Genomic DNA, 27,153 nt, shown 5'->3' with positions numbered 1-27,153 from the left:
CAAGTAATATCTTGTAGAAATACTTGTAATTATTCTTTGTATGATAAGCAGCATACAATATATGGATAACTGTACACATTTTACATAATTTTTGCCCTAATTATTTACAAAGTATACAGGATGGGACACTTATTCTGAAATATATAACAAATCCGTGACCCGGAAGTACTTCATTATTCTTGCTTGTGTCATAGAAGTCTTTGTTTTGATTTTGCATTCAAGCTTGTGTGGAGTAAAGGCTTACTGACTGAATAGACTACCCAAATGTCATTCGACTGAAAATGTTTAAACTACAGTTGTTTCGTGTGTTTTTAAATGAGCGTTTAACGGCGGCTGCTGTGGATATTTTTGGGGCAGTTGAGAAAACGGTAGTGGAGTACCAGGAGGAGAATGATCGGCTACGGAGACTGCTGGGGATCACACCGGAGCTCATTACACCAGAGTTACAACTATGTCGAACTGGTGGTGCGTTCAGTTCTCCTCAATTCATAATGTGTGCTATACGTTTGATACCGGAGCATCGAGGCATGCGTCAAAACCGCAAAGCAGTGTACCGATGCGTTTGATCACGTGCATTTTCAAACGGTGCGCTTTTTTCGATTCCAAGCTGCTTTTAAATACCTCTACTGGACACCGTACTTGCAAGTATAGTTAGGGTGTTGTTATAAAACGTTTCACCTGACTGGTATCATAGTAGGTACAGTTGTGTACAATAGAATAGTCGGGGATTTTAGGGTATGCGGTCAAATCCCTATATTAAAACACATTTCTAAATAATCTATGCGAAATCACACTATGTACTGTTTTTCAAGTATTTTATTTAGTATAGTATAAGCTTCTTCTGTCTTAACTGAATCCATGGCATTACGTAGGATGCTTTTCGAAGACATGAAAGGGAAGCATAATGTAAACATTGAACCTGCTTTTCCAACTGATTCATGAGCTACTAAAGCCAACGACTTACCACTGAGCTATGGAGTTTTGAGGGAAACATTTTGAGAAAAAAAAAAAACATCTCATAATTAGACGCTGTTATTCATTGCTGACAAGCAGATGTTATTAATGTGCATTGTGAACCAGCAGAGGCTGATAGGAGGAGTTGTAGGAGGACTGGCTCACTGCAATGGCTGTAATGGAATGTATGGAACGGTATTGAACAAAGCAAACATATGGAAACCACATGTTTGACTCCGTTAAATAGATTATATTCCAGCCATTACAATGAGCCTGCCTCCACTGTTGTGAACAGGTAATGAAGCTCTGAGCAATTCATTGTTTTTCCGGAACAATTTGGTGAAATTCCCGAAGCATTTAGAAAGCCTCGGTTTCCCATCACTATTAATAATACACTGTTTTTAGGGATTCAGTGATCACTATTCAAACACATACGTCATTATTTCCTTTTTCCGTGCATGGATAAAAACATTGTTTGCGTCACTAAAACCAGGAAGTGATTGTTCTTTTTTTTTATTCACAGTAATTCCATTTACAACAATAAGCACAATAGTTTCACAATATCAAAATATTTGAATGTAGCTATAATTCTGTTGTGGCTTTACCAAAGATTATTATATTTCCCCTTTCACCTGTGATTTTACTGTAAAGTTATATTTTGAGCTATTAGCTAGCTTGCTTGTAGGCTAGGTTGGGCCAAACTAGCAACCCATTTTTATCCTGAGTTCTCTCGTCAATGGCTCTCAGAGTCCAACGGAATGTGTCTAGAATCAGATGATCTTAAATTCATGTTAGAAGGAATTCAAACAAGGAATTTTGCCAAAGTAGAGAACAGTACTTGTCAGTAGATATTTTTGCACATGTGGATATTAAGCTATTACATTTTTTCCCCGAAATATTCATTTAAAATCAGCTAACTTTAAATTAGGATTTATTTTTTTTACCCCTTTTTTCTCCCCAATTTTGTGGTATCCAATTGGTAGTTACAGTCTTGTCTCATCGCTGCAACTCCCGTACGGACTCGGGAGAGGCGAGGGTCGAGAGCCACGCTTCCTCCGAAACACAACCCAACCAAGCCACACTGCTTCTTGACACAACGCCCATCCAACCAGGAAGCCAGCTGCACCAATGTGTCGGAGTGAAACACCGTACACCTGGCGACCTGGTCAGAGTGCACTGCGTCCGGCCCGCCACAGGAGTCACTAGAGACAAGGATATCCCTACCGGCCAAACCCTCCCTAACCTGGACGACGCTGGGCCAATTGTGCACCACCCCATGGGCCTCCGGGTCGCGGCCGGCTGCAACAGAGCCTGGACACGAACCCAGAATCACTGCGATGCAGTGCCTTAGACCAATGCGCCACTCGGGAGGCCCTTAAATTAGGAATTCTAATGGATGTTTCATGGATTAGGTACATCAGTGACCTTGCTCCAAGTGATTTTTATCTCTCTACGTAATGCAAGTGGCTGCAGTAGATTGTATCCAAGTTAGAAGATGGGTGTATTCATATTTTTTTACCTCATATTTTTTACACAAATCCATAAAAAATAAACAAGATCAAATGTCATAATGTAATTGTTGTGGGAAAAACAACATAAAATTGGTTTAAGATTTTAAGATCATTCAATTGAGAACACAGGAGGCTGCTAAGGGGAGGACAGCTCATGATAATGGCCGGAACTGAGCGAATGGAATGTCATTAAACACATGGAAACCATGTAGTTGATGTATGTGATACCATTCCACCTATTCTGCTGCAGTCATTACCACGAGCCCGTCTTCCCCAATTAAGGTGCCACCAACCTCCTATGATTAAGACAAAAAAAAAAATCTGTAAACACCAGGTTCTGCAGATGGCACTTTTAAGACGGTCTCTTAGCCTAGAGCGCATACATTCCCCCATTTGAAACCAATGTAAAGTCACTATGAAAACAGAACTTAACTCAAAAGCAAAGGGTGTAGCATGCTCTCTACCATCTTCTGTTTCTAGACATAGCACTTTCATCATCCTAGGATCTCCCGTCAAAGAGAGATTGACAAGGGAAATCCAAATATGAAACCAATATCCAAAGTGGAAACACATTTACATGGCAGTGACAACATCTTGAGCATCTAGTTTATTGTTCACCCTTGGCTGTACAGGCAGGTGCTCTAGCTCCAACACAATGGGATATTATCCACTGTAATGCAGAGCCATGCCACAATCATTTTACCATTATATAACTGGGTATTCAAGTCACAAACAGACTGGACACAGCAGGTTATAAACCCACAATAACACACATTATTGAACCAATTCAAACTTCTTCTTTTTTTACTAAACAGCTTCTTCTCTTCACATTATAAGGAAGTAATTGAAAATAGATTATAGTCTTACAATCATAGAATTTTAATTTCAGTTCACCTTTTGAAATGACCCCAACAATGATGTCTAAAGGCTTTATCGATGACCTCTGACCCTCCTCTCCTTCCCTCCAGACTCCCTGCAGCTCTCTCTCTCTGTCTCTGAAGAGCAGGTTCCCCCTGAGCAGCAGCACTGTGAGCAGGAGTGGAGCCCCAGTCTGGGGCAGGAGGACCCAGAGACCACACTGATTAAAGAAGAACAGGAGGAACTCAGCACCAGTCAGGAGGAAGAGCAGCTTCAAGGGTTCTTTGATACCAAAGACTTTATATTTACTCCTTCCTGTGTGAAAGGTGAATGTGATCAGGAGGACCCACTTCAGTCCCTGACTCTTCCCCAAACCCAGACTGTGGAGAACAGAGAGAGAGACTTTAAACCAGTGGATCGCAAACCTTACGCCACTGTGACCCGCCTAAAGGATCTCAACAATCTGTGTGACCCTCCAGATAATCAGAACAATGCTTTCATCCTCAGCTCTGCCATAAGCAGCGACCCAGTAGGACGTGACAGCAGCCCACTATTGGATCCCAACCCACTGAGTCTCAACCCACCAATGGAGAAACAGTGTTTCAAACCCAGCACATCTAGAAGAACTCACCACTGCCGTGACTGTGGTGAAACATTTGCACTGAAAGCTGACCTGCAGAGGCATGTGACTCACACCAGGAAGAGACCCAGTGAATGCCTCTTCTGCAAAAAACTCTATACCTCCACCTGTAAACTGAAGGCCCATGTCCAACTCTGTCACGGTGGTAAACCCTGCACCTGCCCCTTTTGTGGGAAGACCTTCAAACAAAAAGGACATCTGTCCAGGCACATGAGTATTCACACAGGAGAGAAACCATTTTGCTGTGGTGACTGTTGGAAAAGCTTCAATCGTAAGGAGCACCTTACCAGGCATATACGCATTCACAGAGGAGAGAAACCTTTTAGCTGTGGTGACTGTGGGAAAAGCTTCAATCGCAAGGAGCACCTAACTGAACATAGACAGACTCACACAGGAGAAAAACAACATGGCTGCTCAGTCTGTGGTAAAAGATTCACTCGGAAGACTCATCTACTGAAGCATATGGACAATATCCACAAAGAGGGAAAAACAGACAGAAGAAAGAAAATCTTCAGTCAGAAGATGGGAATAAAAAGGCAGGATGTGGACAACACTCGTAGGAAAGGAAAGCAACCCCAGACCATTCATACTGTGGGTCTCAGATAAATACATATACTGTACCATGGACTTAATGTTGTAAATAAAGTTTGATTTGATTTGAATGACGAGGTAATGATCAAACCGTACAGAGTATTGTAGGAAATTCACAGGTCTGCTGTAATAATAATAAATATTAATAATTGATTACATTTGTAAAGCGATTTTAGTTATAAAAGAATAATCTCAAAGTGTATAAAATAAAAAATAAAAAAATATATATTAATGGACACAATTACACAGGGCAACTGATATAAAGAACACAGATGACGCTACAAGGGACATGGAAAAGGAGGGATATTACCATGAATACACTGGAAAGTCAGCAGGAGGGTTTTGAATTGAATCTGGAATGAGACGGGAAGCCAGTACAGAGATGCCAGGGTGGAGGTGATGTGATGGTGTTGAGACGGGGAGCCAGTACAGAGATGCCAGGGTGGAGGTGATGTGATGGTGTTGAGACGGGGAGCCAGTACAGAGATGCCAGGGTGGAGGTGATGTGATGGTGTTGAGATGGGGAGCCAGTACAGAGATGCCAGGGTGGAGGTGATGTGATGGTGTTGAGACGGGGAGCCAGTACAGAGATGCCAGGGTGGAGGTGATGTGATGGTGTTGAGACGGGGAGCCAGTACAGAGATGCCAGGGTGGAGGTGATGTGATGGTGTTGAGATTGTCAATTTTGACATAATTCTGCTCATTCATGATTATTGATGTAATGCTGTGTAGAGTAATGATTAACAGTCGACTCCTGATGAATCATTGATTATGTAGGCTGCTTTGCACAGTATTCAACTCCCATCCAGCTGGCGGCGCTGTTGTGTGTTTCTGGGTTCGCCAGCCAATAGAACAACGGATTTTCGAAGATTCCTTGACTAAAACACGGAAGTAGAATTGGAGTAAAGAAATACCCACTGACAGATCTGAATAGGCTACCCAACTCTCATTCGACTGAAAATGTATAAACTACAGTTGTTGAGTGTGTTTTTAAATGATCGTTTAACTGCGGCTGCTGTGGAGATTTTTGGGGAAGTAGAGAAAATGGTAGTGGAGTACCAGGAGGAGAATAATCGTCTACGGAGCCTGCTGCGGATCACACCGGACATAAAACTATGTAGAATAGGTTCGTATGTGGATCTACCGATAGCTTGCTTCGTCCCCTAATGAGCGATAAACATTGAGGGGGTTCGATTAATCCCGCCCGGACGCCTGTGTTTGCATCGGCTGAAAGTTGATTGCATTAGATTTGGAGCTGGGCTGCCTCCCGGTGTTGTGCCGAAAGCTCCCTCTGACAGAATCCTAGCGAGCAAGTCGCAGCAATGAAAAATTGAGTGCAGCAATGAAGAATTGAATTGAGGGGGGGGGGGCGGGGGGGCTTTTCGGCACAACACTGGGCGTGAGCCAGATGCCCTATTCTAAGGGCACAGCGTAAAGTTGTGGGCTCAACAAAAAAAAGAGACATAATTAAGCACGTGTAGTAATTACTAGGATTCTGTGAAAACACAATTATACTCCGTGTATGTTGATTAGCCAGCCAAATAGAAAAAGGAACCAGCCATGCCTTCCTGGTTAAACATTTTCGCTGAATGAGCTTTATTTTGGTTGCCTCTGGCATAGCCGGGCGAAGTAGGAGTGCTGCAGCCCCTTTACATTTGTGACTCGAGTTTCCATCTTCTCTGAGAAAGACGTTACATTACAATCTAAATGTCTGAACATTTAGTAATTCAGTGTATTGTTTAGTTGTTTTGGATATGGTCTAGGCCTATATGATCCAGACAATCTTCTAAGTGGAGAACATGACACCTTTTAAACATTAAATATCTTCTCTTGAGATTCAATTTATTTACAGTTTACTGCAAGATATTAAATGCCACAATGATTTTTGTTCTCCAAATTGTTATTTTATTAAAACAAAAATTTTCTTGAAAAATAAATTAAAGTAGTGGTGAGCTATTAACCAACAAAAAAGGTTTTCCCCTGTTATTAAACAACTAATTGACTGACATCGGTTCAATTACTTGAATTCCATTTAGTTCCGTTTTTTTTGTGCGAGCTCAACGTGCCATTTCTCTAGGGAGAAATCAAATCATTCAGGAGAGAAATTAAGTCACGACCTATGTGGGACGCTTAGCTGATTGGGAGTTGTAGTTTTCAGGACGCAAATGTTGAACCTTGTCGAAGATGATCTATTATATTGACAAGACAGTCGGGTGAATGCTCTAACAATGGAAATACATGGCCTCAAAGATGGAAGGCAGGCGGGAGGAGACGAGATCAGGTGGGCTCGTTCTAGCCAATGAGAGGACAAATAGTCTGTAGTTGCCGTCCACCTATATCATTGCATTTGTAACAACAGAACCATGACGGAACTTATTTTAGATCAAATAAAAATCACGTATCAAAATAGCATTTCAATTTGTTGACCGAATTCGACACTCTCATTGACCTCAAAACAAAAATTCCTCACACCGTGTTCTTATTTTTGTGGACAACTTTTGGACGGAGTAAATCCTCTTAATTTACCTCTTCATCTCTGATCTTGTTCAGTGCAGAAACGTGGTAATTAACTACAATGACCATAATCCATTTTGCCTATTCTTTCCGGGCAGAGATAGAGGCGGATACACACAGATCATATGAAACCACATGAGAGAGAAATGTAGTCTACACAACGACGAGAGGGATTGAGGTAGCTCTACCTTATTGATAGTTGAAGTAATTGCTAATAGAGGAGGTGTCCGGAAGCGACTTCACCATTCATATTCAGGATTCATCCAAAGACCGTTTTTTTTTTTTTTTTTAGCTTTGTTTGATTATTTATTGACAGTTACAGCTGATTTCGGGATTTTATATCTATTTCCTCACCTTAAATATAAGTCATCTGATTCATTTGTTTGTCTATAATTTTTTTTAGCGAACATTTCGACGCCAGCCCCTGATATCAGGGCATAAAAACTACAATCGCTCCTGAATTAGCCTAGTGCGCATGTGCGCCCAGCTATATCCTGTCCCAAGGTTGTTTTCCCCAGGTGTCCCCGGCTAAACTAGCTGGCTAGCTGAACTATGCTAGTTTTCGTCCTCATTGCCAAACTTCATAAATACTGCACACTCATCTTCAAAACTCCTTTGCTAGTTATACAATAAGACATTCGGGTTTGTTTTATTGAATAGTCATGACTGGTTTGAGATATCTGTCGTTAGACAACGGTGGCGAAGGATATAATTGCTACTTAACGCGGATCCAAGTTCACTTTTGAGATCTTTTGGGATATGTAGTGATTTTGCCAACACAGCCAGATATGTACACAGTCGTGTACCCTTAAGCTTTTTAAACTGACTATCGTATTTGTTGGTTAAATGAATATAATAAGTAATGCAGGAATGTCACGAGTTAATTGACATGAGGAAAATAGGAACTCTACAGAGCGCAGTGACTAATGACAAAATTACATTTGGACATGGAAAAAACACTCCAAAAAGCATACCAGTATGCAAATTAGGGAGACAAATTAACATATCTCTCAACGATTCCCTAGGCTACACTGACGAGTCACTCACTTTAGAGTCACTGTCTGGCAAGTCCCGACATGGGCTTCATATCCTATGGAGAAAAAAAAGAGATCTTTGGTTATTTGAGCTGTTCTTGCCACAGTATGGACTTGGTATTTTACAAAATAAGGCCATCTTCTGTAACCACCTCTACCTTGTCAGAACACCACTGATTGGCTCAAATTCATTAAGAAGGAAATAAATTCCACAAATACACTTTTAACAAGGAACACCTGTTATTTGAAATGCATTCCAAGTGACTACCTCATGAAGCTGGTTGAGAGAATGCCAAGAGTGTGCAAAGCTGTCATCAAGGCAACGGGTGGCTACTTTTTGAAATCTAAAATATATTTTGATTTGTTTAACACTTTTTTGGGTTGCTACATTATTCCATATGTTATTTCATAGTTTTGATGTATTGACTATTACTCTGTTAGTGTCATTTCATTATTCCAATATGTTTTCATTCATTAAATTAACTTAGTCTATTTTATGAGAATTTGTAAGATTCTTATTTGCATAAAATAGACAGAGACCAGTCTTATCAAAAATAGATAATAGTATTTATTCTCGGAGCGCGCTGCCATCTAACCACGAACAACAGTTTATTTACAAAATATGACGTCATAGGTTATAAAATATTATTTCTCCCAACAGTTCAATAGTTTATTCCCACCCCTTTCTTCATCCATCACCATTCAGCAGACAGTTCCAGCTAACGGGAAACCTAAGAAAACACACACTGCCTTATCTAAACATCCCAGAGCTAAGTTGAGTCGGTTCAACCATAGGTTAACAACCATTTCTGCTTACTTTTAAAAAAAAACACTTCCAGTCTTCTCCAACCTGGCTGGAATGGTATTTATTTTATTTTATTACCCCCTGTTTCATGCTCCACAATCCCTCACTTCTGAATTCGTATTGTTAATCAGATATAATAAAACAAGAGTACAAGTTTCATTAGTTATAGTTCTATTTAGAATGTAGATATTGTTTAGTCATTATTCATAAAATTCCTAACACTCTACAATCTAGAAAATTGTACAAATAAAAATAAACTTTGAATGAGTATGTGTGTCCAAACTTTTGACTGGTACTGTGTGTGTGTGTGTGTCTGTGTGTGTGTTAGATTTGGAATTGGATGGGGGAGGGGGGGGGGGGGGGGGCATCTAATGATTGAATTGAATAAATTCCTTGGCACCAACTGACAATGCAAACTAAGCATTGTTATCAGCACTGACCACTGATCACTGATATACCTCCCAATGTGGGAAAAGCATTGCCAAACAGGCACCGATGGTATATACTTCACACAGTGGGTTAGTTTTATACTGCTAGACTGAGATACAATATCTGTCTAGAAACTGGCCCTAGCTACCTGAACTCAGGCACATCTAAAGAGATACAGTCTGTCTAAAGACGGTTTAGATCTTAGAAATATATCATTCAAATGTATGATTCAAGTGTCTGCTCCTTCTCTCCAGACTCCCTGCAGCTCTCTCTCGCTGACTCTGAAGAGGAGGTTCCCCCTGAGCAGCAGCACTGTGAGCAGGAGTGGAGCCCCAGTCTGGGGCAGAAGGACCCAGAGCCCACACAGATTAAAGAGGAACAGGAGGAAGTCAGGACCAGTCAGGAGGAAGAGCAGCTTCAAGGGGTGGAGCCTGATATCATAGAGTTCAATTTCACTCCTTCCTGTGTGAAAAGTGAATGCGATCAGGAAGACCCACTTCAGTCCTTGACTCTTCCCCAAACCCAGACTGTGGAGAACAGAGAGAGTGACTCTAAACCAGTAGATCCTGAACCTTTTGGCACTGTGACCCACCTTAAGGGTTTCAACATTCCTTGTGGCCCTCCAGATAATCAGAAGAATGCCTACAGCCACAGTTCAGCCATATGCAGCAACCCAGTAGGACTTGACAGCAGCCCACAATTGGATCCCAACCCACAATTGGATCTGATCCCACCAATGGGGGAACTCTGCACCTGCCCCTTTTGTGGCAAGACCTTCAAACAAAAAGGAAATCTGTCCATGCACATGAGGATTCACACAGGAGAGAAACCTTTTAGCTGTGGTGACTGTGGGAAGAGCTTTATTCAGAAGGGGGACCTAAGGAGGCATATCCTGACTCACACAGGAGAGAAACCATTCAGCTGTAATTTTTGCTGTAAAAGCTTCAATCAGAAAGGGGACCTAAGGAGACATATCCTGACTCACACAGGAGAGAAACCATTTAGCTGTGATTACTGTGGTAAAGGATTCATTCGCAAGGAGCACCTAACTGCACATATACGGACTCACACGGGGGAAGTTTCGGTCTCAGGCAGAACCTAACCACGCAGAAACTGATATAGATCTATGATCGATTTTAATGTTGAAAACATTCTGTAAATAAAGTTTGATTTGATTTGAATGATTGAGGTAACGATCAAACAGCACACAGAGGATTGTAGGAAATTCACAGGTCTGCTGTTCAAAGTCTGTAGTTCTCTTCATTAGAAACAGGAATATCTGATGGTTTGATTAGGAATGTCTCTCATGGTGATAAAGGAAGTGGGCAGGCTGATGTTGTTGATGCCACGAAATACAATTCCAGAAAATATCTCCTTCCATTTTCCCAAGAGTTTCTCATCAGTTCAGTTGCTGCTCGTGCTGCTCATTCACGATCTGAAATTGCGATTCGATATTGCGACGTTATTGCTGCTATTTGATATTTTCGTAAACATATCGCTTCCTATATGTCTCCTGCAGGGAGACGAGAGAGCATCAGAAAATGTGTTTTGATCATGGAAATAAAAGTGATGAAAACATGTTGGCTCACCATTTTTTTTTAAAAAGTAGATGGAGAACGAAACTATAGGTTGAAAAGTACTTGAGTTTTGGTGCTGTTACAGCCGACTAGCGGTAGCTAACGCCATCTAGCAAAACAAATATACGTACTTTATTAATTATTTTACAAATCGATACTTGGGAGTCAGAGTATCGATATAATATCGTCCCAAGAAAATATTGCGATATATATCTGGCTAGATTTAGTCCCCCATCCATATTGCGTACTGGCTATACTTATGATCTGCTGGCTAGATTGTAACAGCAAACAGATCAATGTCTTCCTGCCTGTAGAGTAACCACACTTTTGACTCCAGAGAGGATGCTAAGCAGTCAATCTCTGAAACAGCTAGCTACAAGTCAAGTAGCACTTGGAAGTAGGCTTTACCACCCAACAGACACAAACATTATCAAGAACGCCTAGCTTCATCATCTAAGTTAGCTCGCTAGTTAACTAGTAAGCTAGACTGTTGGTTTATAAAAGCCAAAGAAAACTAAACTAGTTTTTATGAATTTCTCATGCGTTTAAATGGCTAGATAGACGGCTAATGTTGCCGTCTAGCCAGGCTAATGTTGCCGTCTAGCCAGGCTAATGTTGCCGTCTAGCCAGGCTAATGTTGCCGTCTAGCCAGGCTAATGTTGCCGTCTAGCCAGGCTAATGTTGCCGTCTAGCCAGGCTAATGTTGCCGTCTAGTCAGGCTAATGTTGCCGTCTAGACAGGCTAATGTTGCCGTCTAGCCAGGCTAATGTTGCCGTCTAGCCAGGCTAATGTTGCCGTCTAGCCAGGCTAATGTTGCCGTCTAGTCAGGCTAATGTTGCCGTCTAGCCAGGCTAATGTTGCCGTCTAGCCAGGCTAATGTTGCCGTCTAGCCAGGCTAATGTTGCCGTCTAGCCAGGCTAATGTTGCCGTCTAGTCAGGCTAATGTTGCCGTCTAGCCAGGCTAATGTTGCCGTCTAGCCAGGCTAATGTTGCCGTCTAGCCAGGCTAATGTTGCCGTCTAGCCAGGCTAATGTTGCCGTCTAGCTAGACCATGAGCGAGCTAGCTAGATAACATGTATCGTGTAAATTTAGAACTTCCCAAGATAGTTCACAAAGTTGTCAATTTAATCAAATGTAGTCCATTTATTCATTACCAAATGTAGCTAACATTAGACAGCTCAACCAGAGATAAGGCATTTGTAGATCTATGTGATAGCCTCATTAGCAGCTAATTAGCATTTAATTTGAGATAGGGGGGTAAATACAGGCAAATATATTGATCAAAATTCACCTTGTCCGAGAGAGTTATCGAAGCATCATGCCAGGGTAAGTCTACATGAAACACAGCCCTTATTTGAAGTGTTTCTAAATCCCCTCTAGGAAAAATGGAGTGAATCAGTATCTCCCAAAAGATCAATATATCAAATGCATTTTGACCTCGACTAACCGGTGCCCCCGCACATGGACTCTGTACCGTAATACCCTGTATATAGCCTCCACATGGACTCTGTACCGTAATACCCTGTATATAGTCTCCACATGGACTCTGTACCGTAATACCCTGTATATAGTCTCCACATGGACTCTGTACTGGTACCCCCTGTATATAGCCTCCACATGGACTCTGTACCGTAATACCCTGTATATAGTCTCCACATGGACTCTGTACCGTAATACCCTGTATATAGCCTCCACATGGACTCTGTACCGTAATACCCTGTATATAGTCTCCACATGGACTCTGTACCGTAATACCCTGTATATAGCCTCCACATGGACTCTGTACCGTAACACCCTGTATATAGTCTCCACATGGACTCTGTACCGTAATACCCTGTATATAGCCTCCACATGGACTCTGTACCGTAATACCCTGTATATAGCCTCCACATGGACTCTGTACCGTAACACCCTGTATATAGTCTCCACATGGACTCTGTACCGTAATACCCTGTATATAGCCTCCACATGGACTCTGTACCGTAATACCCTGTATATAGTCTCCACATGGACTCTGTACCGTAATACCCTGTATATAGCCTCCACATGGACTCTGTACCGTAATACCCTGTATATAGTCTCCACATGGACTCTGTACCGTAATACCCTGTATATAGTCTCCACATGGACTCTGTACCGTAATACCCTGTATATAGTCTCCACATGGACTCTGTACCGTAATACCCTGTATATAGTCTCCACATGGACTCTGTACCGTAATACCCTGTATATAGCCTCCACATTGACTCTGTACCGGTACCCCCTGTATATAGCCTCCACATTGACTCTGTACTGGTACCCCCTGTATATAGCCTCCACGTTGACTCTGTACTGGTACCCCCAGTATATAGCCTCCACATTGACTCTGTACTGGTACCCCCAGTATATAGCCTCTACATTGACTCTGTACTGGTACCCCCTGTATATAGCCTCCACATTGACTCTGTACCGGTACCCCCTGTATATAGCCTCCACATTGACTCTGTACCGGTAACACCCTGTATATAGCCTCTACATTGACTCTGTACCGGTACCCCCTGTATATAGCCTCCACATTGACTCTGTACCGGTACCCCCTGTATATAGCCTCCACATTGACTCTGTACCGGTAACACCCTGTATATAGCCTCCACATTGACTCTGTACCGGTACCCCCTGTATATAGTCTCGCTATTGTTATTTTACTGCTGCTCTTCAACTACTTGTTACTTTTATTTCTTATTTATATTTTTTTTAACTGCATTGTTGGGTATGGGGCTTGTAAGTAAGCATTTCACTGTAAGGCCTACACCGGTTGTATTCGGCACATGTGACAAATAAAAATTGATTTTATTTATAAAGCCCTGCAGCAGATGTCACAAAGTCCTTCTACAGAAACCCAGCCTAAAACCACAAACAGAAAGCAATGCAGATGTAGAAGCACGGTGGCTAGGGGAAAACTCCCTAGAAAGGCATGGACCAAGGAAGAAACCTAGAGAGGAACAAGGCACTGAGGGGGTGACCAGTCCTCTTCTGGCTGTGCCGGGTGGAGATTATAACAGAACATGGCCAAGATGTTCTAACGTTCATAGATGACCAGTAGGGTCAAATAATAATCACAGTGCTTGTAGAGGGTAAAACAGGTCAGCACCTCAGGAGTAATGTCAGTTGGCTTTTCATAGCCAATCATTCAGAGGTCTGGACAGCAGGTGTGGTAGAGAGAGAGAGTTGAAAACAGCAGTTCCGGGACAAGGCAGCACATCCGGTGAACAGCTCAGGGTTCCATATCCACAGGCAGAACATATTCAAATGATATCATGATTGAGCAGCATTAGGTCAAAATGTATGAGAACAAGTATTGGACAGATGGAAGGATAGCAGGTAGGGTGACAGGTAGCCTAGCAGTTAGAGATTTGGGCCAGTAACAGAAAGGTTGCTAGTTTGAATCCCCGAGCCGACAATGGGAAAAATGGGAAAAATATGCCAATGTGCTCTTGAGCAAGGCACTTAACCCTAATTGCTCCAGGGTCACCGTCAATAATGCCTGGTCCCTGGCTGTGACCCCACTCTCAGAGGGAGTTGAGATATGCAAAAAAACACATTTCCATTTCACACACGTACAGATTACCCACTTTGCAAGCGGTAAAACAGGACAAATAGTGTACAAGCAACTCTTTCCTGAAGATATATTGTTTCTGTCTTACTCCCTCTTAACCCCTTTCCATCTCTCTACAACAGGGTACTGTCCCAAACGGAGGGTACTGTCCCAAACCGAGGGTACTGTCCCAAACGACACCCTAATCCTAATATAGTGCTCTACATTTCAACCAGAGCATTATGGGTCCTGATCAAAAATAGTGCTCTACATTTCAACCAGAGCATTATGGGTCCTGATCAAAAATAGTGCTCTACTTTTCAACCAGAGCATTATGGGTCCTGATCAAAAATAGTGCACTACATTTCAACCAGATCATTATGGGTCCTGATCAAAAATAGTGCACTACATTTCAACCAGAGCATTATGGGTCCTGATCAAAAATAGTGCTCTACTTTTCAACCAGAGCATTATGGGTCCTCATCAAAAGTAGTGCACTACATCGGAAATAGGGCGCCATTTCGGACACACTACAGGTGTTCTGTTCCCAAAGGAAGTATTAGATAAGTAAATGCTAATTTACTGCTAATTGTTATTACGTTTTTAAGTTGTTTTTTTTTGTTGTCTTTAACATAGTTTTAGTACACCATTTTCAAACAGCTGAATATACAACATGTTTGGTTATGAAAAATATATTTCACAGCGGTTTAGATGGTACAATTGTTCTCTACACCATACTTGCTTGTTTTGTCACAAGAGGAAGGGAAAGAGAGATTTAGAGAGAGGATGAGTGGGAGAAGAAAGAAGGGGGATGAGAGGAGGATAGAAATGCACTGAAGAAGGAGAGATGTATGAGGTCGTGTAATTATGAATGACTGAATGACACTCTTCCCTCTTTCTCCCTCTCTCTGCTGATATTCAGACAATGTAGAGTGTAGAGTTCACTTCAAAAGCTCCTCTGTGGCTGCAGGACTAGGACTGGGTTGACGGATACTGTACTATTATTGCACAATGTAGTGGTCCTACATTGCCATCTAGTGGTCGCCTGAAGCTATTACCACAGATGGATAGGTGCTTATTTATTGGTACAGCTAACTGTACAGCATTTGCTATTACTGCGCCGATACAGTAAGTTTAGAAATAGATCTGAAAGCAGAAGCAGGTGAAGAGGAGTTTTATTAGAAACATGCTAAAGGGGCAGTCTGCGATTGGAACATCGATGTTTTGGGGCGGCAGGGTAGCCTAGTGGTTAGAGTGTAGAGGCGGCAGGGTAGCCTAGTGGTTAGAGTGTAGAGGCGGCAGGGTAGCCTAGTGGTTAGAGTGTAGAGGCGGCAGGGTAGCCTAGTGGTTAGAGCGTTGAACTAGTTGCAAGTTCAAACCCCCGAGCTGACAAGATACAAATCTGTCATTCTGCCCCTGAACAGGCCAAAATAAGAATTTGTTCTTAACTGACTTGCCTGGTAAAATAAAATAAATTGGACATTTAAATGAATCATGTACACTGAGTATACAAAACATTATGAACACCTGCTCTTTCCATGACATAGACTGACCAGGTGAATCCAGGTGAAAGTTATTATCCCTTATTGATGTCACTTGTTAAATCCACTTCAATCCGTGCTGATGAAGAGGAGGAGACGGGTTGAAGAGGGATTTTTAAGCCTTCAGACAATTGATACATGGATTGTGTTTGTGTGCCATTCAGAGGGTGAATGGGCAAGACAAGAGATTGAAGTGCCTTTGAACGGAGTATGGTAGTTGGTGCCAGGCACACCGGCATCAAATCTAATTTTATTGGTCACGTACACATATTTAGCAGGATGTTATTGCGGGTGTAGCGAAATGCTTGGTCTACCAATATTTGTTTTAGTAGGGGACAGCCCTAGAGAATAATGTTATGAGTAAAGTAGGAAGCATGCTTTATAAATGTGCCATAAAAGAAATGTGTATCACTGTTTTATGTGTGGGGGGGGGGGGGGTCGATGATTATGAGTTTTCTACTCAGCTGGTCTCGGGAAGAAATTACGAGACCGCATTGTCCAAGACCGAGTCACTCAATACGTGGTCTTGAGACCACAATCCAGCACTACAACACTGGTATTGTGTATAATCTCATAACAGTACTACAACACTGGTATTGTGTATACTCGCATAACAGTACTACAACCCTGGTATTGTGTATGCTCGCATAACAGTACTACAACCCTGGTATTGTGTATGCTCGCATAACAGTACTACAACACTGGTATTGTGTATACTCTCATAACAGTACTACAACACTGGTGTATACTCTCATAACAGTACTACAACACTGGTATTGTGTATACTCTCATAACATATTCCAACATCTGTGTGAAAACTGTGCGGTCACACAGATACCAAACAACATATTCCTACTTTTCCTCGGACAAGTGAGGGTAATACCTGTTATTTAGTGAGGGTAATGCCGTTTAATTAGTGAGGGTCATATATCATTCACATTCTAAATACTAAATCCTATCACACACACACCGTTTGCTTGAGGACATAAGAGAGTTTGACGGAGTTCCTTGACTGAGCTGTAGTCATCCACAGTCTCCATCGGAACCCTGCCATGCCCATGTCTCCAGCAGGCCATCTAAGCACCATTTGGTTAGACCGGCTGCCCTTGATGCTTAGGAGAGGCTTTGAAGTAGACAGGAGATGTGAGAGAAGGTGTATGGGATTAGGGTTTACACTCATCTCGTTGCAAAGTTAGCTTTCAGTTTATCTAAAAACTCACGGGAGTGGTCTGTACTGATGATGACTGAATATAGTTGAGCAGTGTAGGGAAATGACTGTTTAACCCTCCCTTGTAGAAGTCCATTCAACTGATTGAAGATGTCACAAAAAAACTAAAAATAATCAGATAGGAACTGACCTCATCAATACATTTTCGCAAGATGTGTTGGATTTCTTGTGGCGGCAATCATGGAGAAAAGCATCTATGTCCTCCTTCAGCTCACATAGGCTGCTCTCCAGAGGACTCTCCAGAGGACTCTCCAGAGGACTCTCCAGAGGACTCTCCAGAGGACTCTCCATAGGCTGCTCTCCAGAGGACTCTCCATAGGCTGCTCTCCAGAGGACTCTCCATAGGCTGCTCTCCAGAGGACTCTGTGCGCAATAATGGTGATTAACATGATTTTTGAATGACTTCTGTATTCAACACATACAGATAAATTGTAAGGTCCCTCAGTCGAGCAGTGAATTTCAAGCACAGATTCAACAACAAAGACCAGGGAGGTTTTCCAATGCCTCGCAAAGAAGAGCACCTATTGGTAGATAGGTCAAAAAAACAAACAAAAAAGCAGACATTGAATATCCCTTTGAGCATGGTGAAGTTATTCATTACACTTCGGATGGTGTACACCCAGTCACTACAAAGATACAGGTGTAACAGTATAACTTCCGTCCTCTCGCCCGAACCGAGCTCGAACCAGGGACCCTCTGCACACATCAACAACAGACACCCACGAAGCATTGTTAACCATCGCGCCACAAAAGCCTTGGCCCTTACAGAGCAAGGGGAACAACTACTTCAAGGTCTCAGAGCGAGTGACGTCACCGATTGAAACGCTATTAGCGCGCACCACCGCTAACTAGCTAGCCATTTCACATCGGTTACACAGGCGTCCTTTCTAACTCAGCTGCCGGAGAGGAAGGAAACCACTCAGGGATTTCACCATGAGGCCAATGATGATTTTAAACCAGTAACATAGTTAAAATGGCTGTGATAGGAGAAAACTGAGCCTGGATCAACAACATTAGTTACTCCACAATACCACATCTAAACTAGATGGTAACTATGTATTATTTTTGCAATAGTGAAAGAAGTTCAAAAAGTTGTACTTTGTATTATTCAAATAGTGAAATAATTTTAAATTCCCATCAATAGTCAGTAGATTTGATCAGAAGTTGTGGTCAGTAGTTGTGTGGTCCATCTGGTACGGCAACTGCTCCGCCCACAACCGCAAGGCACTCCAGAGGGTAGTGAGGTCTGCACAACGTATCACCGGGGGCAAACTACCTGCCCTCCAAGACACCTACAACACCCGATGTCACAGGAAGGCCAAAAAGATCATCAAGGACAACAACCACCCGAGCCACTGCCTGTTCACCCCGTTATCATCCAGAAGGCGAGGTCAGTACAGGTGCATCAAAGCAGGGACCGAGAGACTGAAAAACAGTTTCTATCTCAAGGCCATCAGACTGTTAAACATCCATCACTAGTCACTTTAAACAATGCCACTTTATATAATATTTACATACCCTACATTACTCATCTCATATGTATATACTGTACTCTATACCATCTACTGCATTCTGCCTATGCCGCACGGCCATCACTCATCCATATATTTATATGTACATATACATATTCATTCCTATAAATATGTGTGTATAAGGTAGTCGTTGTGAATTTGTTAGATTACTTGTTAGATATTACTGCACTGCCGGAACTAGAAGCACAAGAATTTTGCTACACTCGCATTAACATCTGCTAACCATGTGTATGTGACCAATACAATTTGATTTGATGAAATGCTGGTTGAGAAAGAAAGGATGGAACAAATGAACGATGAAACAGCACAGCAAGTAAGTGAAAGAAATAGGTTTTGATGATGTTTTACTGGTACGTACGTAAATGCCAACAAAATAACTTTTTTGGTCAGTGTGTGTGTGTGTAAGTGTTTCAACTATTTAACTGTACTAGAATGTTTAAAAGGCTGCTATTTAAAAAAAAAAAAATTGGTAACAAGTTTTTTGGCAAGGAAAATATCGGATATCGGTGCATCCCTAGATGTGGTAAGCAGTTGTGTGGTTGCGGTCAGTTGTTGTGTGGGTGTGGTCAGTTGTTTTGGTCAGTAGTTGTGTGGTTCAGTTGTTGTTGTTGTCAATATTTGTGTTGTTGTGGTCAGTAATTGTGGTCACTCTCCTCATAATTCAAGCCGTTGCTAGAAGAGAACAGGTGATGGGTTACTAAAACGGCTCTAGTTACAGATTGGTACACAACGTTTCTAATCCATTTTCGGGTTTGACAAGCAGAGAAGTACAACAACAGTTGTTTGGGAAAAGTTGGAAGATGTGGTAATGCAGTTCCTCAAACAGCTGTATCATAAGATCTTAACAAATACGAATAGCAGAGAAGTAGCCAAATATTCCATAAGCTCTAACGGTTTGTCTAACTTGTTTGGGGGTAGTGGGCAAAACTGACATTGTTTGCAAAAATGTTACAGAAAATGTTGTTGACGCAGTTACTTAAACTTGCTGTAACTTTTTTCCCCAAATGCCGAGAAGTAGACGAATGCTTGAACTGTTTGTCTAAGTAGTTGCAAAGTGGAATAATTAGCTGATTTGTGTCAAAAGTTGCATGTTTTCACTGTTGGTTGAGAGTGATGATGTCACAATGGGGAGCCTTAGAATGTAGAAGAAATGCCATAAAAGAGGACGGACGGACAAACAAATGTAAAACGTAAAACATTATAACAGATGTCAAAAAGTTGTATACAAGCAACTCGAGTGAGACCATTTCGGCAAGTTTTGAAGTTTGAACAGCGTTTCTAGCTTAAACGGTGTAGCTGTAGCGAGCTAAAGAATAATAAGTAGTATTCTGTTGAATATCTAAGATTGGGTCTCTTGCTGTGCAAGCCCCACAATGACAGAGTGAAAAGATGGAAAAAGATGGAAGCCTGTGCAGAATAAAAATATTCCAAAACATGCATCCTGTTTGCAATAAGGCACTAAAGTAATACTTTTTAAAAAAGTTGCAAAAGAAATGCACTTTTTTGTCCTGAATATAAAGCATTATCTTTGGGGTAAATCGAACACAACACATCATTGAGTACCAGAGGAAACCTGGTTCAGTCTGCTTTCCAACAGACGCTGGGAGACAAATTCACCCTTCAGCAGGACAATAACCTAAAACACAAGGCCAAATATACACTGGAGATGCTTACCAAGACGACATTGAATGTTCCCGAGTGGCCGAGTTACATTTTTGACTTAAATTGGTTTGAAACTCTATGGCAAGACTTGAAAATGGCTCTCTAGCGATGATCAACAACCAACTAGACAGAGCTTGAAGAATTTTAAAAAGAATAATGAGCAAATATTGTACAATCCAGGTGTGCAAAGCTCTTAGAGACTTACCCAGAAAGACTCACAGCTGTAATGACTCTTAGAGATTTACCCAGAAAGACTCACAGCTGTAATGACTCTTAGAGATTTGAAACGTTTCTGTAGTTAGAAACGGATAAGATAAAAAATATTTTGTTGAAATATAAATTAAAGCGAATTGATTGCACCCAAAATTGCAATTTTTTTTATTTTTATAGAACTCCTATAATATTCAATAATTATAATACCTAACAGCTGATTTGGACGAAAACTATTTCTAACAATGTGTACGACATGAGGAATCCAAAAAAGTGGTCAAAAGCCACCCACGGACCTCCAACACACCAACCAAACAACAAGTGTCTATAGTGTTCGTTCTCTATGTTTGACATGTAATATGGAGCTATCGCTTGGAGTATTGTTTCTTCCTATGTAATGTATTCTCAGTGAATTTGGTGATGGTGTTTTCACCCTGTTCAGAGAGATTTGTCATTGAAGTTGTTGGGTTTAAGTCCCATCCTGCATCCTGATATGATCAGGTTCTGACCACTAGGTAGGCCGTCATTGTAAATAAGAATTTGTTCTTAAGTGACTTGCCTAGTTAAAAAAAAAATATATATATATATAAAGGTTCTGACCACTAGGTGGCGCTGTTCATGCTATAAGGTGATTTCTTTATTTAAATAACCTCCCCTGTTGTTAACGAGCTCATAGTTTCACACACTTCAACGCAAATGCATTCTCCCTTGACAAGTACCAACACAAACCCTTTACTCTAGGGAGTTTGTATAACACACACACATCCCTGTCCGTGAGCGAGAGCGTATGAGTGTGTGTAGGTGGACATTTTATTTTTAGTTCACTCTACTCATGGCTGACTTTCTCTGTGTGCAACAGCGTCTAAGTAATATAAATACGGAGTGTGTGTGTGTGTGTGTGTGTGTGTGTGTGTGTGTGTGTGTGTGTGTGCGTGCATGACAGAATATCTTGCATCCATCTCCCATCATTGAATACAAAGATCGAGGTGGAAGATGGGATTGAGGCGGTGGAAGAGAAGGGATGACAGAGGACACGGGAGGGAGGAGAAGGGGAAATGGTGTGAGGGCAGCTACAGCCAGCAACACATCACCATGGCAACACATCCATCACGACCAGGACACAGGAGGGTGTGTGTGTGTGTGTGATCTCCCCCCATTGGACTTATCATTACTATGGACTTATGTAGGTGTCTGTCTGTGTCTTTAGGTCTTCAAATACTCTCTTCTTCTAACGTGTGTGTGTGTGTGTGTGTGTGCGTGTGTGTGTGTGTGTGTGTGTGTGTGTGTGTGTGTGTGTGTGTGTGTGTGTGTGTGTGTGTGTGTGTGTGTGTGCGGCTGTTCACTGAGTGTATGCGTGTTCCTCTGTTCCCTAGGAAAGGACAGTAGTAATGAGGGTTGAGTCAAACCGTTCCCACACACTGGGATACACATTACTACAGCTCTGTGTGTGTGTCTGGGTTCTGTAACTAGCGTTATGAGTCAGTGTGTGTGTGTTTCTTGGTTCTGTAACTAACGTTATGAGTCAGTGTGTGTGTGTTTCTTGGTTCTGTAACTAGCGTTATGAGTCAGTGTGTGTGTCTTGGTTCTGTAACTAGCGTTATGAGTCAGTGTGAGTGTCTTGGTTCTGTAACTAGCATTATGAGTCAGTGTGTGTGTGTGTCTTGGTTCTGTAACTAGCGTTATGAGTCAGTGTGTGTGTGTCTTGGTTCTGTAACTAGCGTTATGAGTCAGTGTGTGTGTGTGTGTGTGTGTGTGTGTCTTGGTTCTGTAACTAGTGTTATGAGTCAGTGCTAGCTAGCTGAAAGTAATGTGAGAACAAAACAATGACATCAATTGCACATCTATAATTATAACAGGTGAGTTTGTTTGTGTGTGTGTGGCTGGCGTGCAGCTGTTAAGGAATGAGAGCGGAGAAAATCCTGCACAATAGTACAGAGGGGATGAGAAGAAGAGAGAGGGGGGGCGGGAGAGAGATGGAGGGGGGGAGAGAAATGGATTGGGGGGAGTGACAGGGGGGGCGGGAGAGAGAAATGGAGGGGTGGGGTGGGGCGGGAGAGAGAGACGGGAGAAATGGAGGGGGGGGGCGGGAGAGAGAGACAGGGGAGAAATGGAGGGGGGGCGGGAGAGAGAGACGGGAGAAAATGGAGGGGGGGGGGGGCGGGAGAGAGACAGGGGAGAAATGGAGGGGGGGGGGGGCGGGAGAGAGAGACAGGGGAGAAATGGAGGGGGGGGGGGGGGAGAGAGAGACAGGAGAAATGGAGGGGGGGGGGGCGGGAGAGAGAGACGGGAGAAATGGAGGGGGGGGGGGGGTGGGTGAGAGAGACAGGGGAGAAATGGAGGGGGGGGAGAGACGGGAGAAATGGAGGGGGGGAGAGAGACAGGGGAGAAATGGAGGGGGGGGCGGGAGAGAGAGACGGGAGAAATGGAGGGGGGGAGACGGGGGGATGGAAGAGAGAGATGGAGAGGGGGCGGGAGAGAGAGAGGGGTGGGAGAGAGATGGAGTGGGGGGTAGAGAGATGGAGAGGGGGGAGAGAGAGATGGAGTGGAGGGAGAGATGGAGTGGAGGGAGAGATGGAGAGGGGGGGGTAGAGAGATGGAGAGGGGGGAGAGAGATGGAGAGGGGGGAGAGAGATGGAGAGATGGAGGTGGGCGGGAGTGAGAGATGGAGGGGGGGCGGGAGAGAGAGACAGAGAGAGATGGAGAGGGGGGAGAGAGATGGAGAGTGGGGGGAGAGATGGACGGGGGGGAGCTAGAGAGGATATTGCAGGAGTCGCACTATAAAATACACACACACCGCTCTCTCAAACACACACGGATGTGCACACACAAACACACAGCTCTTATCAGTGTTATGGGGATAATGCTGTAACTTCCTCTCACCAGTCTAGCTAATGTTGACATGCGCCACGAGGACAGTCAGCACACGCACACACACACACACACACACACACACACACACACACACACACACACACACACACACACACACACACACACACACACAGAGCTCTCTGACATTCACACACACAGCTCTTTGACATACACACACATAATTGTAGAGGCGGCAAAGAGAGGTTCTGAACAGAATGTGAGTCTAGTTAGCAAATAAGGTAGGAGAGGGAGTGTGTGTGTGTGTCTTCCTGTGTGCGTGTGTTGACGTCAAGCACACCCCAAGGAACACACACCCCAGCAGGACCTCAATAACATGTCCTAGGGATAATGATGTCAGAAATACAGTTGTTTGTGTGATACACCAGAGGCTGTCCTCTTAAAGGCTGGATTAGCCAGATTGGTTTGTTCATCTGAACTGGGATTGAGTTCAGAGGCTGCTGTCTAAAAATTTAGCCAGATTGGTCTGATTGCTGCTACAGCTGTAGAGGGACCTCTCTCTTTCTCGTTCTCTCTCTCTTGTTCAGATGCCCACAGTTGTCGTGTGTGTGTGTGTGTGTGTGTGTGTGTGTGTGTGTGATTTTTAAATTAAAAACAATTCACCTTTATTTAACCAGGTAGGCCAGTTGAGAACACCTTTATTTAACCAGGTAGGCCAGTTGAGAACACCTTTATTTAACCAGGTAGGCCATCAGAGTCCCTTGGTTCACGCCCAGGCCCAGTAACCGTCCGCGACCGTGAGGTCCGTGGGGCGACGCACAATTGGCCTAGCGTCGTCCGGGTTAGGGAGGGCTTGGTCGGGAGGGATGTCCTTGTCTCATCGCGCACGGCTGGCTTCCGGGCTGTGTTAAGAAGCAGTGCGGCTGGTTGGGTTGTGTATCGGAGGACGCATGACTTTCAACCTTCGTCTCTCCCGAGTCCGTACGGGAGTTGTAGCGATGAGACAAGATTGTAGCTACTACAACAATTGGATACCACGAAATTGGGGAGAAAAAGGGGTAAAAATTCAAAAAAATATGTAAAATAACCTGAAAGGAAGAAGCCACTGCTCCAAAACCTCAATAAAAAAGCCAGACTACGGTTTGCAACTGCACATGGGGACGGTCTGCCGGGCATTGGGATGACAAACCAACTCGGGATGAGGAGGGCTTTTAGCAGGTGGAATAGCGGGGACCAATTGGAGGTTAACTTGTAAATGTTTGCATGAACATAAGAATCAACAAGTTCCACAGGCATGTGACTAAAATAAATGGAATAATGTGAGCCAAGTGGACTGGTGGAAATCTTAGGTCTGTTGAGTCCAAATTTGAGATTTTTGGTGAACGATGATCTCCGCATGTGTGGTTCCCAACGTGAAGCATGGAGGAGGAGGTATGATGGTGCTTTGCTAATGACACTGTCTAATTTATTTAGAATTCAAGTCACACTTAACCAGCATGGCTACCACAGCATTCTGCAGTGATACGCCATCCCATCTGGTTTGCGCTTAGTGGGACTATAATTTGTTTTTCAACAGGACAATGACCCCAAACACACCTCAAGGCTTTGTAAGGGTTATTTGATCAAGAAGGAGAGTGATGGAGTGCTGAATCAGATAACCTGGCCTCCACAATCACCCGAACAGGATGAGTTAGATCGCAGAGTGAAGGAAAAGCAGCCAACAAGTGATCAGCCTATGTGGGAAGTCCTTCAATTAATCACATGTATTTATAAAGCCCTCATCAGACGATGTCATAAAGTGCTATACAGAAACCCAGCCTAAAACCCCAAACAGAAAACAATGCAGATGCCTGTTGGAAAAGCATTCCAGGTGAAGCTGGTTGAGAGAATGCCAAGAGTGTGCAAAGCTGTCATCACGGCAAAGGGTGGCTACTTTGAAGAGTCAAAAATATATTTTGATTTGTTTAACACTTTTTGGGTTACTACATGATTCCATATGTGTTATTTTATAGTTTTGATGTCTTGACTATTATTTTACAATGTAGAAAATAGTAAAAATAAAGAGAAACCCTGTAATGAGTAGGTGTGTCCAAGCTTTTGACTGGTACTGTATATACATTGATTCTTGAAGAAAATATCTTATAAATGCCTCATGAGCTTAGTTCTACTGTCACGCTCCATGAGAACCCAAAATATAAGCTTGTTTTACTCCAATGTTTTTAAACATTGTAAATGTAAACAAACAATGTTAATATCATGGATGGTCAGTCCTTGCATCCATAGCTCTGTCTATTAATCTGAGAGTGGTTACATTTCTCCAGGCCCATCTTTCCACTTTTTTACCAAAAGGCGGGGCAACCGCTTTGTTATTGTTTCATCTGTGGATTTGCCCTTTAAACAGCTGCATATTATCAAGATATTAAAGTGTCCACTACTAAAAGGTAAACAATAGGCCTGTAGCAAATGCAGCACATTGGCATTCATTTTTCACATGTAAATCGCACCTTTCAGTAGTGCTCAAAGCATGTCATTCCATGAGGGCAGAATTTTCTTTTTCCAACTCATTTTTCAACTTTTCCAATCAGTCCTCCATGACAACAAAATCATAAACAACAGAGTAGGGCTGGCTAATAAATCCTTAGTTTTGGGGTTATGCTCAGGTAAAACAATGGCTAATCTATACGTCCATATTGCCAAGTCCTATTATTGAAGATCGAGGGGTATAACATCTATTATAATTATTATATAATTATTATAACTGAAATTCTTATAGACTGTGGTTATTAATGTAAATATATAATTGATATATAATGTATATTGTATGTAGTAGAAAGTGATGGGTTAGAAGAAGCCTACATAACCAACCCATAAAGTACAATGTAACATCCATGTGTGGCCAGCTATGTAAACATAAACATTGATTTATCCTGCAATAGATGTCATTCAATTGGTAACATACATGTGTATCTTCTTCTAATGCCGCTTAAGCGGAAAGTAATGTAAATGTAACGGAATGTAATCAGATTATGTTACTAAATTTGCGTAATCCAAAAGTTACGTTACTGATTCCAATTTTAGACAGGTAACTAGCGGATTACATTTAGAAAGTAACGTATCCAACCCTGCTACATGATTTATAATTGATGATTTTTTTGGGACGGAGCGTTGGTGGAGCGCCGCTGCGATGCTTCTCTCCAACAGCACCCTGGAGAGGTGCGCTGGAAATGAACAAGAAAAATACTTTTAACCTCTACCACTGAGAAAGGGGACAGCACATGGATTCATCATGGACTGCGCACAGATCTCTGATCGCGCTGGTTCGACTTGAGATGATGCGCAGGAGCTTTCTGCAGGAATTTGTGCTCTTGCTGAGGTCTTCTCTGTTAGTAATTAGCATTTCACATTTTAAGAGTTAATTGAGGCGAATATATTGATAAAACTCACATTGTCCAATAGAGAATTACACGGTTATCAAAACGGTACGCCATTGTAAGTCTACACCAAACACATATTTTATTTTAAGTTTTTGTACAATTCACCAGGTGAAAAATGTAAGTCGAAAAAACTATTTACAGCCATTTCCGTGTTTTTACCGCTACGTTTTATGGGTATTATGACGCGTACACTGTGACAGACTATAAATCAGTTTGATGCAAACATCTTT

General features: G+C 42.5%; 2 protein-coding genes across 2 annotated transcripts; both read left to right on the top strand.

The window, feature by feature from the left end:
* Positions 1–202: 202 nt before the first annotated feature.
* Positions 203–5,020, top strand: LOC139415835 (zinc finger protein 251-like). Its single transcript, XM_071163965.1, has 2 exons — positions 203–465; positions 3,434–5,020. Exons 1-2 carry the CDS (start codon positions 282–284, stop codon positions 4,567–4,569), a joined length of 1,320 nt encoding a protein of 439 aa, XP_071020066.1. The 5' UTR covers positions 203–281; the 3' UTR covers positions 4,570–5,020.
* Positions 5,021–5,430: 410 nt separating this feature from the next.
* On the top strand, positions 5,431–10,914 carry LOC139415846 (chorion transcription factor Cf2-like). The gene is made up of 2 exons (XM_071163977.1): positions 5,431–5,680; positions 9,591–10,914. The coding sequence occupies exons 1-2, from the start codon at positions 5,515–5,517 to the stop codon at positions 10,436–10,438; spliced, it is 1,014 nt and encodes a 337-aa protein (XP_071020078.1). The 5' UTR covers positions 5,431–5,514; the 3' UTR covers positions 10,439–10,914.
* Positions 10,915–27,153: the final 16,239 nt, after the last annotated feature.

The sequence above is a fragment of the Oncorhynchus clarkii genome, chromosome 9, assembly GCF_045791955.1.
Source record: "Oncorhynchus clarkii lewisi isolate Uvic-CL-2024 chromosome 9, UVic_Ocla_1.0, whole genome shotgun sequence".
Taxonomy (NCBI): Eukaryota; Metazoa; Chordata; class Actinopteri; order Salmoniformes; family Salmonidae; genus Oncorhynchus; species Oncorhynchus clarkii.
This window is presented reverse-complemented; position numbering and strand designations above follow the sequence as displayed.